Below are 19,631 nucleotides of genomic sequence, written 5' to 3'. Positions count from 1 at the left end.
TATTAATTCTAGTTTTTCATGACAGGTGCTAGCTATTTATGCAAACATTGAAAATAAATGGCCCACAGAGATGCTTTTAATTTTTCCTTCTCTTAATATTTTTACTAGCATCTTTAATGCCCAAAATTCAGATGAGCAGAGTGGATTCCAATTCAGTCTCCCAGTGGTATAAAGACCTTCTGCTTAAAACATTGAAGAATGTGGTTTAAGTAGTGCTTGCACTATTTCATATGTTTTCCAGCAATATGAAATCACTTGCCAGCAATTGTTCGTGACCTTCCAGGGTACAAAATGTGTACATAAATAGTAGGCTTGCAATAGGAAAGATTGTTTATGGCACAGATGTCTTGGTCTTTATCTTGACTGCTTGTTAAGATTTGACGGAGGTTGAAACTCTGAAAAAGAGATAAAAGAATAATAAAATGGGACCACATTTTGTAATCGCACAGTCAAAGTACTTTCTTGATTTTTAGAGTTAAAATAGGAAACTGATGATACTTCTGATAATCATTCCTTAAAGGTAGCATGTTGTATACTCATAATAATAGATACTTAAGACAAAGGAAGTGTTGCATTTAAGTGTCACATTGTACCATAGTTCAATAGTAAAAAGCAGTAAAATTTTATACTGAAATTTTATAAATATATCAATTTAGGTTCCAGTCCTGAAAAAATCTCTGTAGATGAAAAAAGGAACTGACCACCTGTAGCCAAGGGCAGAATATAGACCGGCTCCTATGTTAGATCCTCTCTCCAATACAGAGCAGATCTGAGCACCTCAGAATTGGATCCATAACATCCAATGTATGGAGCAGGGCAGCTGCCTAGAGCTAGCCATTAGGAAGTCTCAAAGGCAGATATTACTCCGTTTAATAAAGGCAGTCTTACCATCCACTCCAATTTTACCGTCTCCATCACTATCACCTGCTGCCAGGAATGTCTTGGTCTCAGCATCAGTCAAAGCTCTGGCACTGGCTGAGAAATTCTGCAGGAAAAGTCTGTTAAAGGTGAGAGGACAAATGAGTGAGACATAGTACCGAAAGCATTTAGAGTTTGGTATTGGTAATAGCTGTAAAATTCCAAGCCTGATTCAATTCTTGAGACTATTTCAAAAGCTCTTTGCAAATAATTTTGAATTCAATGGCAAAACTTCCTCTAACTCCAGTGAGAATAAGCGTAAGAAAGTAAGAGGATGTTGCATCACAACATGTAAAAATCCTTGATGACATTTTGGTTTCATTGGATTAAAAAGGCAAAATTAAAACTGACTCTGTAGTGGTAGGATTCATCTTCCCTCCTGTATTATCTTCCTTCTTTTCTCCTAAGATGTAGACTCTTAAGAGTGGCAATTTTTCTAACCTTACCTTTTAACTTCAAAGTCAGATGAATATGATCTGGAAGATAGAATTCAGGTGATAGAAAGAAAGATAAGAGAAAAACAGCCCTTGAATTCAGTCTAGTAAAAAATCTTGCAATAATAAAAAGCAAACTCTAGCAGAACTGCTATTTTTATCTTCACAGTCTGTCAGTTATCCCTACATGAAACAAGTATTTTCAGTGCTATCAGAGTGTTTTCTCATTGTGATCCAGCCTTTCCTTCATTATTTGTCTTGCAGCTCCTTCAGCCCAAGCACACACACACGTGTGTGTGTGTGTGTGCACGCGCGCGCACACACACGATTGTCTCTCATCCAAAGAGACAGAAGGAAAGGGAATATTTCTGATCTTATCCTGCATTTTTAGACAATAAAACACAAGCCTGTTGGTAACTCATTTTTTAATTTACCTACTTCAGTTCATCTTCCTCAATAAAGCCACTCCTGTTCTGGTCAAGAATTCCGAAGACTTTAGTGAGCTGGTCTTTGGACTTGGAGTTGAGACCCACTTTGACAAAAAAGATTTTGTAATCGAATGAATCAGCAGCTGAAATAAGCAAGAAGAGATGAAGAAAAGTAGTTAAAGATCTGGAACAAAAGATTTAGCTTTTTGGTCAAAAAGCAGCAAACTGTTCTGCAGTACAGTGAGGGTCATTACAAACCCCAGTCAACCATCTTTGATTTTCCTCAGTTTATTTCAGATTAATGGGATTTTTCCATCAATGATCTCTCAAACCTAGGAATATAAATATTGACTGTCGTCTTCATCACGCAAGAACATACATTTGTAAATAGATACTTCACTCAAACATAAATTCACAGAATTTGATGATAAATATTGTGCTTGTATTGAAATCAGCAGGAGTTTTATTATTATTATTCTCTGAAAAAAACAGGATTTCAGCCTCTGGATTTTTTCATACTTAAAATTGCTGATGGGTGCCTGTACTTTGGCTGGCAAAGATTAAAACTTGCATCTGTTCCATTACCTTGCCTCCTTTTTCTCTTTTTGATAAAACAATTAAAGCTGTAATTAGCAAACAAACATAACAAGAACATCTTACCACGTACCCTGGAGAGGAAATCAACTTTATACTGTCTAGTTCATCCTTTCAGCCTTTTCTGTTCCCATTGAAATTGGGATGTTGGGGTAGTGAGGACAAAGGAATTTGATAGATAAACTGAAAAGCCAAATTTAAAACATAAATGTTACCTTGACAGCTCTGTAGGCCAGCAGCAATTTCAGCTTCTGTCAGGATCCCAGAAAGAGCCATGTCAAAGCTACTGTAAAATGAAAAATAATATTGGGTAGAGTTCATATTGATCTTGCTCTATGAGCCTTTGATGCTGCCCCATGAGGATAGCCAGATTTGATTAGTGGGGCAGTTGCAACCAGTGGGGCAAACCAGGGGACCTGCCCTGCAGGAGCCAACTGTTCCATCCTTTAGTTCAGATACAGGTAGTGCATCTGGCTTGCTGTTATCTCGAACAGTCTTAGTCTCTAACTAAGACAGAAGTTAAGTCTTCAGGTGCACAAGCTGAGGACAAACCAAAATGTATTTATAGACCTGCATGGCATTTGAGGATCTTTGATTATTTCCATGCATTTTTTGTGTGGATTATTGTGATGTCTTCAAAAGCTCCAGAGGAAAGATTGAACTCACCTTGCCACTTAGTTTTCCCCAAGCCAAGAACAGAAAAAACTGTAAGGTGAAAGATCTGCACAGTCCTCTTGACTTAATTCTTTTTCAAATGACAGAGATAATGACTTATATAGACCTTAGTTAAGTCGTCTCGACCTTTTACAGAAGTCGTAGAGCCATGTGATGGCTCAGATACCCCAGGGGATAAGTTATCGTGGCTGACAAGACCTGCTAGCTAATCAGATTGATACCTATATCCCAAAGGAATGTGCATGGTGTTTTAGACAATATATAAGGTTTAGTGCCATACAAAGTAAATCCTGTCAGCTTGCACCTATTTTTAATCTAGTGAATGATTTTTGATCTGTGAATGAAAAAATATAAATTTTTTTAATTGCTTAATGATAGCAACAAATGGACATCTTCATGGTAGACTTTGACTTTTAAGGGCCCCATCCTGATAAGAATTACCCATGAAACTTTACTCCTGCAATTGCCCTAATAGGCTTCAAATAATACTAATACTGATACATTTGTAATAGATATATTGGACATACAAGTAGAATCTCACAGATAAAACTTTTAATTTTAAATCAGCCCAAAGTATTTTTAATAAGCTGATATATAAGCTTTGGTTACCCAGTTACTGAAATATGTACTTTAGACTATAAAAGTCTAATATTGAAGACGTTTGCTCAGTATTAATTCATTGCATGGTGCACATTTTAAATCATCATAATAAATGTGTCCATTTATAGAATGAAGGCTGTCAGTTGTTCAGCAGCACACAGGAGTATGCATCAATTAAGGGTAAGGAGTGAAACTGAGCAGTGAAATCTGTGATATTTGATTCTTTCTTTCTGTACTGAAAAAATAAACTTCTGTAAGGATTCAAACAGTAGCTAAGCTCAAGCTGCAGCTTTTCTCTTACTGGTTATTAATGGGATCGGCTGCTTGGCTATCTCATGAAATCTGTTGGAACTTAATGGCCTCGAGAATGGCTGAAATAATTGGCCAATGGTGTAAAAGGCCATTGGGAGAACATTTCACACCCACACATACATAAACGTGCATGGAGTATCATTGTAGTTTTAAATAATATTTGAGTAATGCCATTACATTTAAAATAAAGCCTAACACTTGGTCAATATAACATAAAGGTGCTGTCTTTTCTTTCAAAAACTATATACATGAAAATACAGACAAAACCTCGTCTTGCACATCTTAGTTTCCCTTGATCATTTCTTCAAGAGAAGAACACTTAGGAGAAGCGCTAACTATATTATTCTAAACACATGCTGTGTGGAAAATTGAACGTTGTGAAAGCAAAGTTTTCTGGACTATATAAGGTCAGCTGAGCAAGTTACTTTTAAAGGCATTTTATCCTGAACTGGTGCATATATAAACTAAATGATCCAGTCTTTCCATTTGGGAATCTAGCTTTGCCTTTGTTTCAGATTCCTAGGAAATAATTGAGAGTATGGCCTAGGATCAGAGAGGAGCTGATAATTGTGTCAGAATTACTGAACATTCCGTGTGAGAAGACCACATTGAGATTACAAAGCATTTATCGATAAAAGTTTTTTATTATTTCTGTGGCAAACCAGAGCTTGCCTGTAGATGGCACCAAAGACAGTCAAGTCCAGCCGTGAAATCTCTCCGGGAGTACTTAGGGTGAGAGAAAACCACGGAACTGAGAATGCGAACAGGTTAACAGGTGGGCGTTCATGAGCCAGAAAGAGAAGAGGAAGGAACAGATATTTAAAAGAAAAAAAGTCTAGTAAACCAAATCACTCGAAAGACTGGAATATAAACAGACTAAATTGAATACTCAGAAATAATTCCAGAGGACTTTCCTTAATGATGATTAGATAGAACAGGTTATTTCATCTGTCTAACAAAACCGGGTTTTACTGTGTTTATTTTTATGCTGGCTAAATATTACAGTCTGGTAGGGAGATCATGGCAAATATAAGATCCGTTTGTTCTGGAAGCCTGGGAGTTAGAGCAGAAAGTTAGTATCTAGGACATACCACCTGATTAATATTTAGTTGCGATGAAACTGATGTGATTCCCTTTGAATCAAGCATTTGCATATTCTACTTTGACATAAGTTCCCCTTTGAACTTAGGGTCAAGAATATCTTTGTAACTGCAGGGGAAGGCATTGTCTAGGGGTACCTTCTTTTCATATTGTAACTGTTGTGGTGATCTGATTTTCTTTTCTGGAGCTTGATATACAAAAACTTTGATTTTCCTGTTTTCATGAGTATAGGACATGCTGATAAGCAAATCAAAAGTTAGGGAGCAGCCGTATCCCAGCTGCTAGATTGTGTGCTCTATAGGCCTTCGGTACAGAAAGTGTAGCAGAAAGTCCATACCAATGCAATGGTATCTTTTTGTGCTTGCAAGCAAAAATAATACGGAAATTAAGTTTCATAAAATGTGAACACTTTAAATTAGTTCATATTCCACAGCATCCACTTATTAAAATGTTTTAAAATATATGAACAATTAAGCCTGAAAATGTTAGGTACGTGTCTGTTCAGGGATTTAATCAAGATGTATCTATTTCAGTAACCCATTCCAGGAAATGAATCCAGCCTTGGCCCCTTCTGCCCACACTGTTTGTGTAAAGAGCTCCAGGCGCTTCTGATGATGCTGCATCAAAGATTTTCCACATGGGCTGGCTGCTAACTCAAAGAAGAAACTTTACCAGTCTATGTGTGCAATGAATGTTCTGGCATCCCCTTGCCCTTTCTGTGCTCTCTTACTTGTTAGAAGATGACTGTGAGATTTCAAACAGTTGGAGAGCTGAAACTGAATCTGAAGTTTACAAATGGCTCTAGGTTGGGATTTCCACAGGAACATGAAGTTAGGAGGCAGCTGGCTTCCACTAAATACCGGGAGATTTTATCTTATGCAGGATTCTGCTCCTTTATCAGGACAACCCAAAATTTCAGTTTAAGAGAGATGATGGATTCAGTGGCTAGAGCACTAGGGTGGGTTTGGGATATTGGATTCAACACCCTGGCCCTCTATATCCTTTTTCTAAGAGCTTGTGTAGGACAATCAATTTCTTTGTGTTTATTTCCCACTTACAGAGATCATAGTACGTCTTTATTTCACAAGAAGTATTGGGAGGATTAGAGATTAAACTGCTCATACAGGGTAATGAGGGGACTGAGGTGTGTCTGAGAACTCACAGTCTTTGGACTCAGTCAAACTCAGATCTGCCACTCACATTTTGGGTTGCTCTTTAATTGTCTTAAGTAAAGGTAAAACATATAAACAACATTTCCTTTATCCTGGGAATTATGAAGCAGTATTATACTGAGTAGGATGGTCTTACTCTAAACCTGAGAACAGGTTATCAGTGTGATAATACAGGGTGTTGTTAGATCCTTTCTGATTTGGTGTAGCATAAACGATTTCTAACAGAATCTTGGTTTTTAACTGTGTACTCAGCAGTGTTTTATTTGTGTACTTCATTCATAAAAGCTTGATGCAGAGGATTTAATCCTTACTTATTAGATTGCCCAGAGAGGCTATAGAACCTCCATCCTTGAAGTTACTCAAACTCACCTTAGAGCAATGTGCCGTAAGTTGGCCTTCTGAGGAAGCAATTGGGCCAGAGACCTCCAGAGATCCTTTCTGGCATGAATTACTCTGTGATTCTGTACCTTAATTGTGGTAACATTGTGATATCACCATTTGTCTCTTGACTACTTCAGATGGCATCCATATAGACATCCTGCAATCAAAGTTTTTCTCCAGCGCAATGACATTGTCAAGTTCAGAGAACACTCCGTGCTATTCCCTAAGAAAATTGAAGGCTGCCACTGGCTGAACTTAAATTCATTGAAATGAACCTTTCAAGAAAACTTAACATTTTTGGAATTTGTTTCCTTTAGGTGGAAAATATTCTCTTCTAGTTTGGTTAGCTCTAAAAATGTGGATCCTAGTGCCAACAGAAGACTTAATAGGGACTAGGCGTTGTTTTTGCTGAACAGTCTATGGGCTTTTTTTGAAATTGGGGACTTTTGGGAGTTTTATTGTAATTCCTTCTAATGAAATGGCTGATGGTTTTAATAAGATTTAAAACTCATCTTCTTGCCACAAATTACTGTTTAAAAAGAACAGATTTTCTCATAAACAAAATTCGCTAAGTTTTACATAAAGTTGCAACATACACAAGAATTGCCTGATTCTCAGAAGTACTTAATTCCCCCTTGTGGCAACAGAAGGCAGTGATGTGCAGTTGTTTAGCATCTCTGAAATACAGGATAGGCCACTATGTAGTCTTGCATTTCTTGCATTCCACATGAGACTTTCAGATGCGCAAGGAATGCAGTATCACGTCTGTCACTTCTGGTATTGTGTGTGCCATCTGCTTGTGAACTAGTGTCATGATATTTTAGTGATTAGCAGTGTGAAGAGCCAATGTATGTATTACAGCTGTATATTGCTGCAGATCTGGATTGCTCTGGGTGTTTTTCTTCAGCAGATAGGAAAATGAATAAGGTAAAAGGAACCAACAGAGTCTCATCATTATGCAAAATATTTCACTGCTGCAATTAAGAGCAGCTATAATTTAAGCCCAGATTTAACGTCAAAGGCGGTGGGGATAGAATTAGGATTTATATTCATTATAATTCTGCCAAGGCTTCAGTGAGTCTGATTGCTAGAATTCCTCTTTTGCATTAGCCGTCTTAAATCTGCCAAACAGCTCTCCTACATGCCTGGGTATGAGTGAGCTGTACTTGCCTCACATAATCATCTCACAATTCATGGAAATGCCAACATTGAATGTTACATAAAAGTTCCAGAAGGCTTTGTTTCTGCTCTTCTTCGAAACAGCTGCCAAATTATGTTATAATTATCATCCAGTTCCAGCAGGGAGTATTAAAATGACAGTCTACTTGTGAGCTGGAACCACGTCATGGTAGATGGGAAAGGAGACAGCTAAATGTTGGTGGGGAAATTTCCAACCCACTCAGCCAGAAATGCACATCTACTCAGTGTGTTAAGCTCTGCATTTAACCATGAACATTATTTACTTTGTCCATTAATGAAGACAATGCTATAACTAGCTCTAAATCCTGTAAGACACTTATCAAAGGAAAGACTAGTTCTTAGTAATTTTCAGACTTAGGAAAATTGCTAATATTATGGATTATATAGATGATTATTCATACAATAAATTAAAGAATTGAGTAATGGCCATTATTTAGCAATGTAACAGAGCTTTAAGGTAATCAAACAGCAAGACTGGCTGTTGTTTCATCTGTAGGAAACACAGAAATTCACAAATGTGGCAAAGTATTATTGTTTTGTACATATTAAGAGATAATAAGCAACATGTTCATGATTCGCAGAAAAACCTCCAGGCCTGTGGCCCATGTTGTCAGGGGACTGTGACTTGTGACAGTCTCAGAATTGGGATTAGACCCTTCTTCTCTATCTCGCAGCTGCCTTAGATTTCATGAAAGATAAATCTTCTTAAGGGAGAGTTACGTTTTAGGCCATAAACACTTTCCGATGATACATGCTGTAGCCTAGTACTTCATTTTGTAAAATTACCCACAAACTTATTCCATGCTTTGAGCTATGTGTCAGCTCCTCTTAAATTTTTTTCTCATATTCTCAGGGTTGGGACTTAATATAAATTATTTTTAGCTATCTTGTTAGCATTGCTTTTCCTCAAGGACCAGAGAATTAAGCAGAAATAAAACTCAATGAAATCAGTACAATTAAGCCTTAAAAGATGTCATATTGTTTAAGATCATCAAACTGTGTCTGGCGAGTCAGCAGGGTCAAGTATGAGGATGGAAAACCTAAACAAAATTTAAAAAGCAACTTTTTTCCCCCAAGTTGGTTTTTGGGGTTTTTTTTAAATTTTTTTTTCTCCCCTCTCCCAGCCACAATTTCAACACTATGAGTGGTTGAAAGTCACAAAGTGCCTTCTTTACAATGGAAATGTAACAATACCATGTGACCAAAACATCTGTACATTGCAAGATTTCTCAGCAATCTGGTGTGCGAACTTGATGTATGGGGAATTGTTAATGCCTGAAACAATATAAAAATGTACAAACACATGCTGAGTGCGAAGTGCTTGTTGGACGAGGTAATTGGAAGAGTCAGTCCAAGGTTGCCTTTGGTCTAATGCTGTTTATGCCTTCACCAGAGATTGGAATTCTGTCAAGGAAGAAAATGAGAAAGGCAGGGAATAAAACTAGATGAAAGTGGTTTTTAACATCTTTAGAAGAGATAGATAAAAATGACTTAAACTCCTAGCCGTGGAGGGCTCCCAAAGTTATTATAACACTGCACAAGCTACTGCTAAACTGAGATTCTGGGGGCGTAACAGATTTTTCACTCCTTAAAAAGAGTAAGTGCAGAGAGGAGGAGTGCATCTGTAAATTCATATTTGTGGGAAATCCTGAGTTAAAGGTAAACTATCTTTAAGCCGTTACAAACTCTGATAATAGCCAAGGAAGCGGAGAGTGAATTAGGTCAAGCCTGTAGCTTTCAATATGAGGGATTTTTTGGTTTTGTTATTCCAAAGAAAAAATATCAATAGTGATGTAATTTCAGAATTGGAGATTCAATGGTTAAGGGCTAAGATCTGCATAATATAATGCCCTATTTGGGGCTCATAAACAGAAACTGCAAAAGCTGCTGCTAAAGCAAATTCCTCCAACAGTGTATCTCTCTCTCCTCCCAAACTCTGGCTAAGATTAGCACGTGTGTCTGTTAGAGTTATTGCCACCTGTCCTAGTTCAGCTGAGACAGCCCTGTTTTCAGTGACTTCATCTCTAATATATGATGCATAATGTCCTATTTTCATTTGCTGCAATTTCTAAAAAAAATATCCTGGCCAGTTCACATCATCCCTGTGAGGTTTTCTTTAGGAATTTGATTTAGTTTCTTGTAGAAGGATGGCCCCCTGAAATTTGTACTTATCAGATAATTCTCCAGCACAAAATTCTGTGCTGCATTGCAGCAGTTCTAGCCTTGAAAAACAATACCAGTCTTATTTCACATTACTGAATTAACCGCTCAGTAATATTGGCCAATGTTTGATAGTGGTAGATGAAGAAATAAGTTTATGTAGGTGGAAGTGTGTTTAAAAATGAAAGTGTCATATGGCCAGAAGTGCAGAGCATCCACTGCCGAAATGGAAATTTAAAGAATGAATAAATGTTCAGGATGTTTTAAAAATCTGGCACATTGAGTCTATGGATCAGACCCATGGCAGAATTAACCCCAAAGCTGTTATTATTGATTGGAAGAACAGGCTCTACATTGGGCCTAAATATGCTGTTGCTGCAACAGAGACCAAATGGGAATAAAGCTATGAAAATAAAGGAGTATTCACTAGTATAAAAATTGTGGCAGAAAGTACCAGGCCAAAGTAATTGGATGTATTCTTCATGCCACAGTTAAATGCAGCCCTAAATGCATGCATTTTAAAACACAAATTTTGTGAAGTTTCCAAAAGTCTTACCTTCCACTCCAATTTTGCCATCACCATCAGTGTCACCTGCAGCCAGAAAAGCCTTGGTCTCCGCGGAGGTGAGGACTCTGGCACTCGAAGAGAAATTCTTCAGAAACAGCCTGAAATAGAACAGGGTAGAGTACCGTGCTTGAGTTTTATTCTCTGAAATGTCCTTGGCATATTGGTATTTCTGCTTTTCTTAAACCCATGCCAAAAACCCCATAAGGTAATGCCTGCTCTTACTATCTGAGGAAATCCACACAGATTCAAGGAAAGACAAGGAATTGTGTTTTATTTTTAAAATAACAGCAAGTTTCTTCTAGGACACCAGGCAAGTTCAAAGGTTTACATTGTTTAAAGAAATACAGCAGCTGGACAGTACTTACTGAAGCTCTTCTTCCTCAATGAAACCACTCTTGTCCTGATCAAGGATTCCAAAAACTGTCTTTATCTGATCAGGAGTTTTGCTGGATAAACCAACCGTGGAGAAGAAAGACTTGTAGTTGAAGGAATCATCAGCTGGAAGAAACAGAAGTTGTTTAAGTATTTTCACTTGAAGTTGCTACTACTGTATGTATTCCTTGGGAATATGTATGTCTTTTCTTAAGCATCAGCCTGCTCCTCTTTCTCTTGTTCCTCGGTGTAGCAAAAAAGATACAGTGGATAATTTCCCTTTTTAATCACTCTGTGCCTGTGGTCATATATCCTTTCAGCTAGTTTGAAGTTTTCTGCTACTATGCACGTTCTGCTAAATCAGGATTTATGCAATGTGTCACATGCGATTAATAATCAATATTTAGAGGGTGCTACTGTGGCTTACAGACCAACTCCTGTAATTCTTACTTCATTTTCACTTAGTCCTTACTTTGGTGAAGAATTTGGTAGAAAAGTAATTCACAGTCAAAGTAGCCTTTGAGCATTTGGAAAATTGGCTTAATCTTGCCAAGGAACTCTTAAGAGAACTGAGACTGGTCATTGCTTTACAAATGACACTTTGATTCTGCAAGCTGAGGCTTTTTTTGACATTTTGAAGGAAAAGGCTAACTGTCTAAATCTAAGTCTTTACCAGGTTTAAAAATTGACAGAGTTTAGAGTTAAGCCAGCCCTAACTGAAACTGTGGCCCTTTAATTGCTGCTCTGTGTTTTGGGGAATGTTACCCACCAAATAACCACTTGTGAGACTTTCTGAATTCAAGGGGCTATACTGTAATGTAGCTAGAAAGAGATCTCACGGGGAAGGAATCTAAGGGGAAAATGCTAGGCATGTCATCTTAAGACATAAAAATGATATGCATCTTCTGGCTGCAGAGAGACCATTCCTTACCCTGGCAGCTGGAGAGAGCAGATTCAATATCTTTAGCAGAAAGGATGTCAGTGATGGCCATTGTTGAACTGTAAAATAAATTAAATGTGAGCTACTTAGTCATTAAAATGACTTCTCTACCTCTTTCTTGGCTCTATTTGAAGTTGCTGCTGTGACAGTATATGATAGGGGAGACATTATTCATCTAATTGTAAGCGGAGCGTACTGTAACAGATGTCTGCAGCAGGTGCTTCCACTTAAAGCTGGGTAATGAGGGAGGAATTCTGCATGCGGGAGTGTGGGGCTTCAGGAAGATCTGATGCCTGTACTGCACTGGGAGAATGAATCAAAGGTCTTTAGCACCACAAAACTTCAGGACTTCTGTGTGGGTTTTCCTGGAGGTGGATTATTACTCAATTAAAATCGGCATATATTTACAGCATACATAAAAAATAAGGCTCAGTATGTCCCCTAGAACTATATCTGGAATAAATGTAATTGGAATTTTAAAAATCTAGTATTATTATCAATAAATGTAGTGATCTTTTCAATGAATGAATATAATAGTGTAGAATAAGTAATAATACTTTTACTCATTTCAAGGAAATCTAAATTTGGAGAGTAAGTTCCTCCTCTGTTTAGTTGCAACAATAAATGTAACTACACTATGAATTTGGCTTGCTGGGCTGCTGCATCATTAAAAGACTACATTTCATGATAGCTTTATAAAAAAGTTTTCTTAAGTATGTTGTGGGTTTTTTTTTTTTAATTCCATGTAGGTGACAATAAACCAGATTTTTATCCAGATTTTGGCATTTCAGTATATTGATGTGCTTAGAACAGAGGTATTGAGACTTAATGTTCGTTCCTAGTAGAGTGGAGGAGGCGTTTTCTTCTGATACAGCAGCATTTGACAAAAGATACTCTTTGTCCCATTCAGCCACCAACAGCTGCAATAGTTTGCCAACGTAATATATATCGCTTAAGAAAATGCTACAAGGCCTGAATTTCTAGTGAATTTTTTAGTGTGAACATAGCATCAATGCATTTACAGTTTGGTAAACTGCACACACCAGTGCAGACTGGTTACAATGTAAAACTTGCGACATTACTGTAAAGTAGCTTCATGTTAATGAAGGAAGGGGAACTAAGGCGTAGAAAAGTTATTCTTGAAAGCCACAAGAGAGCAGAAATATCTTTTCATGAATCCCTAACTGATCGTCAGCAACTTCATTCATCCTGTCTAAGCATGGAAAGCAGCATTCATGAGAAGGAAACCAATGCTGGTAACCATTTATAGTCTGTGCGCTGGTTTGAGAGCTACACACAGGTTTAAACTTTGCATAAAATATTAAACGGCTGCCTTTGTACCTGTTGGTTTGCAGCAGAGGAAATTGTCAATCATTTCAGTCCCTTTCTGAATATCTCAGAAGGTGTAAGGAGACAATGGGACAAATTCACACTGATGGCAATGGGTACTTCTCCAGCTAAGGCAGATGAGTTACTTTTGTTTTGCTAGCAATTATGTTGTCCCAGTGCCTTCTCGTGCAAAGTACTTCCCCCTCTCAGCACTAGGCAAGATAATTTGGAGCTGTGCCATTCACCTAATTCTCACTGCTGACAAGATTAAAAATGGGAAAGAGTTGGAGGAAAACTTAAAAATTGCAGCATTTTTTACAAGGGGCATTGTTCCTGTCTTTTTCCATCCTGTAATCTGAATGCTGATTCTATTCTATGTTAGCTTGTAAAGATACGACATACTGGAAGCTCATATAAGAATAGATATTTTAATTGCATAGGTGCTTTCCATTTAGGGAGCATTTTGCTTTTGTGTTTCTTTTTCTGAAAGCAGAGGATCTAATCAGCTTACCTTTGTGGTCTTCTTGACTGGATAAGGAAGCAATCTAGTTGGGAGGAACGTACTTGCTGTGTGTCTCCAGCAGAGCTGAGCTTGCATATATATACTTTAAGTTGTATACCATATACAGATTTCAGATTTCAGCGTCACGAAGGGGGAATGGTGTCAAATGAACTTGCCTAACTAATCATCTTGCACTATTTTTATCTCAAGAGAATACATATGATATTTGCAAATGAAACAAGATAAGTGGCCAGATAGGCGAAAAGGACAGAGTCATATTAAATTTCTTCTGATTTAAGCAGAAAATACCAACTTCTCCATATGATGTAGGGTAGGGGAAAAAACCCACTATCTGATATGCTTGATCCAAGGAATCAGATGAAATGAAGCACTACTAACTTCTGAAGAGATGCCTTTAATGAATGTTTAAATGTGATAACTTGTTATTTTATCTGTAGACACTACATGTGATAGAGTTCATCATTAGAGCACTAAACAAAAAAAAAATTAAAAATATCCTGTTCAAATATTGTTTGTGTAGCAAACCATTTAGGGAGAATAATAGTCATGTTGTCTCCCAGAATGTCTGGTCTGTTGTTGTTTTGAAAAAAAAACCCCACACAGTGAATTTGTTGCTACAGGAGGTAAAATAATATTATGTCAATCCATGGAACAGTTGGTTGGGGGAGGGTATTTCGTCTGGTATGTTTCCAGAGAAAATCTTACAATTCTGCAAGGTTCTGACATCCTGTTTAGTCGCGTATGTATGAAGCAAAGGGGTTGTGATCTACCCAGCTGTCTCTGCGACAAAAGCCCGTGAGGCTTACATGAAAGATCTTTGCTTGCAGAATGGAGAGAAAAATTTTGATAGCAGCATCACTGCAGGGAACAATATGTGAAGAGCGTCTTTGCAATTTTGTAGCCTGCCTTCTGATCTCTTTTAGATAAGTGATTTTTTTTTTTAATCTTTTGACCAGCGCTGTTTCCAAGTGTTCCTTTGTGCTAGTTACTTTTTTTTTTTTTAAATAGCATAGGAACAATTTGATCATCTCAATTTTCTTTCATGAACGTCATAGCCTAACTGGGTGAGGAGCCTGTCAGCTTGGACCTCACTTGTGGCTTGAGGCAGCAGAACACTGAAAGACAAGTCATATGGATGACAGCACAAGATAGCATTATGGCCAGCGGTAGGGAATGGCAAGGGATGACAGTGCAATTGGCATCACAGCTTGAGGTGGTGGCACAGTAAGAAGTGACAGTGCAGAGACTGTCTTAATGTCAGAGAGAGTAGCAAGGCATCTTTTTTCCAAAGCATTTCCCTCTAAGATGGAAGGCAAACCTAGCCTAGGACTGAAGCCAACCACTAATAGTGTGAGGCAGAAAAAGTGGGAAATGGGGTACCTACAAGACCTTAGTGCATCCAACATTGACAGCAGCTGATGAAAAAGCAACAAAAGACTATTGCAAAAGTTACTGTGTATGGAGGGGGTGTTATTTCACTTACTGCATATAAACATAAGAAAAATTATTGCTACACTTTTTTTTTTTTTTACAAATTCTGCATGTCTGTCCTCCATGAAAAAGTTTCAGACCCAGATAATTCTTGTGAGGGGAAGAACCGTTGGTTAAGAATGGCTGTGGAAGATTTCAGCTTTCCCAGTTTTCTGAATGAGTTGTTGACCAGCTGACGCTGAAAAAATTCAAGAAGAATTTGATGGATAGATATTTAATACTGGCTCTTGTTGCCACTGGTGACATCTGGTAGAAGGGATACAAATATCACTTTCCCCCCTCAAACTCTTCTAAGAAATTACTTTTATTCTACATGGGAAAAAAATTCCTCTCCCTTGTGCACACACCACCCTTTTCTCCCCCTCCAATTCGGAAAATTGCCTACATAGTGCCAACAACTGATGTGAAGTAAGTAGGGCGTCCAACACAAAAACTGATGGCATGATATGACCTAATGAAGCTAAGTTGAGAGGAAGGCCAAATTCTGCTGAAACTCTTGGACTGCAGGAGTCTACATGGGAATTTGGTCTCTGGTGTCTATTTCAGAGAATGCATTTGATTTTAGATGCAATGGCTTCTCATTTTGCCCAGGGCTAATTCCACATATGTTAACCCCTCGCCCCCACTCTTCCCTTTAAAAATAGCATTGATTGCTGTTATTTCCCTTAATGCCTGTGGACTGTTGCCATTAGTTTGAACTTTTGTATGTGAATCACATAGGATGCAGTCTTTAAAAGTATGCTTTGTTTTCTGAGAGGCTTCAACAAGATGACTCCTTTTGTTCTCTGAAATTTTAAGGATAAAGCATGAACGTCAAATGATTTATGGCTCTAGTCTGTTGAGCTGCATTCAGACTCCAGCAAATTTTGGAGTCACTTTTGCAGTGAGATTGGAGGCACTAGAGATCCAGAACACGTGCACTAGCTGACAGGATGAAATGTGCAAGGATCATGTAACTCTATTTACAACCAGCCTCCAACAACCATTTTATTTTCAAGCCCTACATTAGAGATTGCAAAAACATCTGTCTGGTCATTTTTACTTTCTTAAATCAAATACTGTTAGTAACTTTCCAGCTGCCGTCCAACTTGGCAGGGAGAGGAACTGGGGAAGTATTAAAAAGTAAGGAGAAGATATCCCTTTCAGATTGTCAGATTACCACTAAAAGCAGTTTTAAACCCTGGGACTTGACCATTTCACTTTGCTCAAGTCTCATTGCCTTCTAGAGGACTCTGTAATGGAATGCTCCTCTCTTGTTTTATTCTGCCCATTTTCAATCTTAACTCTTCCAACACCTGAAGTTACCTCTCCAGGTTGAAAAGCTATATTTTAGGTCATCATAAGTTCTGTGATTGTTCTATAATATATTCTTGTCATTCTTCTTTAAGTGCTAATGTGAATCGTGTGTGCAATAGAATAACAAATATACAATAAACAGTTGAGAATGCCTACTTTAATTTAAATAAGTGTGATTTGCTGCCCTTGTATATGCCTGAGATCATTTTCCCTGAATGTTTATGATAGGGGTATCCATAGTCACCAGTCAAGGAATAGAAATCACCTTATATAATGCGTTTAACCTATTGTTAAATGACATGTGAATAGCGAAAGTGGAATATTCATTCAGCTTGCAATTTGCTTTGGGAATATATGAGATGAAAGAAATTGTATGAATGTAACTTAGTGTGATTTTATTAATGCATCATGCTCCTGTCATTTGAGGAACGTAACTCTTGGAGTGATCAGGAAATATTTGTGAGTGGCTTTAGGTTTATATTACTTAATCTAATATCTGTAGACACCTCGTAACTACCCCACAGTAAGATACTGAAAAAGAACGCTGAAACAGTTGCTGTGGGGTGAGGAAGCTGTACATGGGAAATAGACTAAATAACTTCTGTTTTATTTTTGCAAACTTGAATGAATCACAAAAATTAAGTAATTTATTTTTCACCAGCTATCATTCTAGTGTCAAGTGGCTTCAACCTCTGACGTAGATTTTCAGAGATTCTAAGAATTTACAATGTAACTTTTCAACTTCAAGTGCCCTTTAAAGTGCTAATTTACAAAATTTCTTCAGTCATATTTTTCTTACATATGTAAAGCATAATTTTAAACCCAATTGGCTCGCTTACATAAATCAGACAATTTCTAGTTCTGCATATCTGAAATTTCCAAGAGAAAGTTTCAGTTCTGATTCCAAAATTTGAAAAGAATATCGTCCAGATGTAAAATCTATGTGATTTCTCAAGCTGTAGCTTGAGATTTTTGTTTCTGAATTCAAGCTTTCCAGTTCACTTCCATTTCTGTTTCTTCTGAAAATGTTCATGCATTGATGCAGAAAGAAAAAGACTTTTTTTGAAGAAAGACATTGACATAGAATGATTTCTGAAATTACAGATTCCTGGGTCTGTTAAATCTGATACAATCATTCATAAATGGACAAAATACTTGAACCTCCAGATGACTCTATCCATAGTTTAAAAATTACATGCAGCAAGTGTCAGGAAGCCTATAGAAGAAATAATTTTGCTGCCTTAATTCTGAAGCAAAAAGCTTACTATTTTTGGAAGTATCCTAATAAAATTGCCAATAAAAAGGTATGTGTGGGATAATCATGTTTTTTGAGTAGAAAATAAAATCAGTCCTGTCAAGGCAATCTTCTAGCTAAGTTGGAAGCAAAGATATATGCTGAAAACAGAGGTTCTATTCAATATTTGATCTACTATATTCTGTTCTTGAGCTATGTTCTTCAACTCCTGTCTGATAACATCCCTAAAGAGGGTCATTGTTACAGGAATTGTAACATTAGTCTGTGTATTTACACTGCGTAGCCCAGTGCAGTCCTGCTCCATGACTGTGGTTTATAAGCACTATAAATAATCATCAGTTGCAGCAGGCTTTCAAATATAGATATGTTTGAAATTAACTCAGATGTTTTTGAGCCTGTCTGTATATTCTTGTATATTCTTATCACACTGTGTAAACAGTGTATCCCACTAAAAACAGAAACAATTCCTTGCAGTTATGTAATTGCAGGAGCATGAAGTAAGAATTGGGTCATTATTCATGCATGCACTAATCTAGTACTGATATTGCTGAATAAAGCAGTGCCTTTGATTTTTCTGGCAGAGTTGCTTGTCAAGGATATATATATATTTCAAGGATATATGGGTTTCAAAAAACCCAAATGCTAACTGACATAAAATTGACTCTTAGAGTGTGCACAAAGCCAATCTGCTTTATAGGTGCCTGGTGAGGTGTGGCTTAACTCCCTGCTCCTCCATTTGCTGAGATCAGGAAACGGTCAAAACTTGTCACAGCTCCAGTCCAGCCTGCATGCTTGGGCTTCTGTTCTATGGAAACTAGAGCGTGATAAGGGGCTGATGTGTGTTTGGGTATTGTCCAAATGTGGAGTTCACGTCTCCAGGGCACGCACCCAGACTCAGGAACTCAGAAGCATTCCTTCATCCCTCATTAGACATTGCCAACAACACTGACAATAATTAGAATGAGGACTATAGAAAAGTAAGCTGAATTAATATGGAAATTGGTACTAGAGACATAATGGCATTGGATATGAAAGCATTAAGTCTTTACAAACAAGAATTCATTGAGCATTTGAGAGCTAAGCCTGGTTTAATCAAATGGTGCATCAATAAAGTGATTCCACTGTTCAAATATTTAAAGGATCAGTGGGATGAAAAGACAGAAGCAAGCATTGTTCTTCCTATACAGTGCTGCATTTGTGCTGTAGCTTCTGAGTAATACCAGTGTCCAGATAGTCCGGTGATTTCAGGCTTTATTGTATAGTATAGAACAACACAGATGGAAAATGTGAGTTCTTATTATTCATTTATGGACAAACCGCATTATAGTCACTATGGATCCTATTAGTAAATTGCTGCAGTCAGGTGTAAGGTAAATCACTTCAAATCTGTTGCTCTGAATGAAAAAATAAATTTATTGTATTCTCGTGATAAATTCATATAACAGTCTTTCCTTGAATTGTAATGGCCTCCATCTGAGCTGAATTATAGCACTGATTGCACATTACTAAAAGGGTACATTTAAAAAGGAATTTTACTAAACTGGAAACGTCAGGAGGAAAAGGCTAGGTGAATCTCTAGGGCAGGAGGCCTGCCTCCTTCTTAACAGAAGTTCAAGTCTGGCTGTGACTAGTTAGCTGTTATAGCAGAAAATGTCCTTGAACTGTTCAGAAATCGACCATGAGCTCTTGCTCACACAAGACAAGGCCTGCCAGCGGTAAATGGGGAGATCCTTGACTATAGCTGCATCTGTTATTCTCTGAGACAACTTGCAGAGTAGCATTATAATACATAGACAACAAATAGGTGAACAAAACTCTTGAGATTCTTGGATCAATCTTACAATTTTTGAAGGATTTGACTCATTATTTTTTAACTTTGCAT

General features: G+C 37.5%; 2 protein-coding genes across 2 annotated transcripts; both read right to left on the bottom strand.

Moving 5' to 3' along the window:
* Positions 1–847: 847 nt before the first annotated feature.
* Positions 848–2,698, bottom strand: LOC127022559 (parvalbumin beta-like). The gene is made up of 3 exons (XM_050906191.1): positions 2,590–2,698; positions 1,791–1,923; positions 848–998 (listed from the first exon to the last, which is right to left on the bottom strand). The coding sequence occupies exons 1-3, from the start codon at positions 2,693–2,695 to the stop codon at positions 848–850; spliced, it is 390 nt and encodes a 129-aa protein (XP_050762148.1). The 5' UTR covers positions 2,696–2,698.
* Positions 2,699–9,193: 6,495 nt separating this feature from the next.
* LOC127022406 (parvalbumin, thymic-like) lies at positions 9,194–13,807 on the bottom strand. The gene is given in 7 exon segments (XM_050905987.1): positions 9,194–9,219; positions 10,532–10,641; positions 10,909–11,041; positions 11,847–11,914; positions 13,696–13,730; positions 13,732–13,777; positions 13,779–13,807. Coding segments are annotated over 7 exon segments (447 nt in total).
* Positions 13,808–19,631: the final 5,824 nt, after the last annotated feature.

This window comes from Gymnogyps californianus, chromosome 15, assembly GCF_018139145.2.
Source record: "Gymnogyps californianus isolate 813 chromosome 15, ASM1813914v2, whole genome shotgun sequence".
NCBI classification, from domain to species: domain Eukaryota; kingdom Metazoa; phylum Chordata; class Aves; order Accipitriformes; family Cathartidae; genus Gymnogyps; species Gymnogyps californianus.
The sequence above is the reverse complement of the archived record's forward strand: the minus strand, read 5'-3'. Positions and strand labels throughout refer to the sequence as shown.

Bases quoted from the DNA above. Each gene is read 5' to 3' on its own strand.
- LOC127022559 (XM_050906191.1), bottom strand. From the start codon at position 2,695: ATGAACTCTACCCAATATTATTTTTCATTTTACAGTAGCTTTGACATG. The intron at 1,924-2,589 runs GTAACATTTATG...TGCTTATTTCAG, and splicing joins TGGCCTACAGAGCTGTCAAG to CTGCTGATTCATTCGATTAC. The intron at 999-1,790 runs GTAGGTAAATTA...CACCTTTAACAG, and splicing joins ATTGAGGAAGATGAACTGAA to ACTTTTCCTGCAGAATTTCT.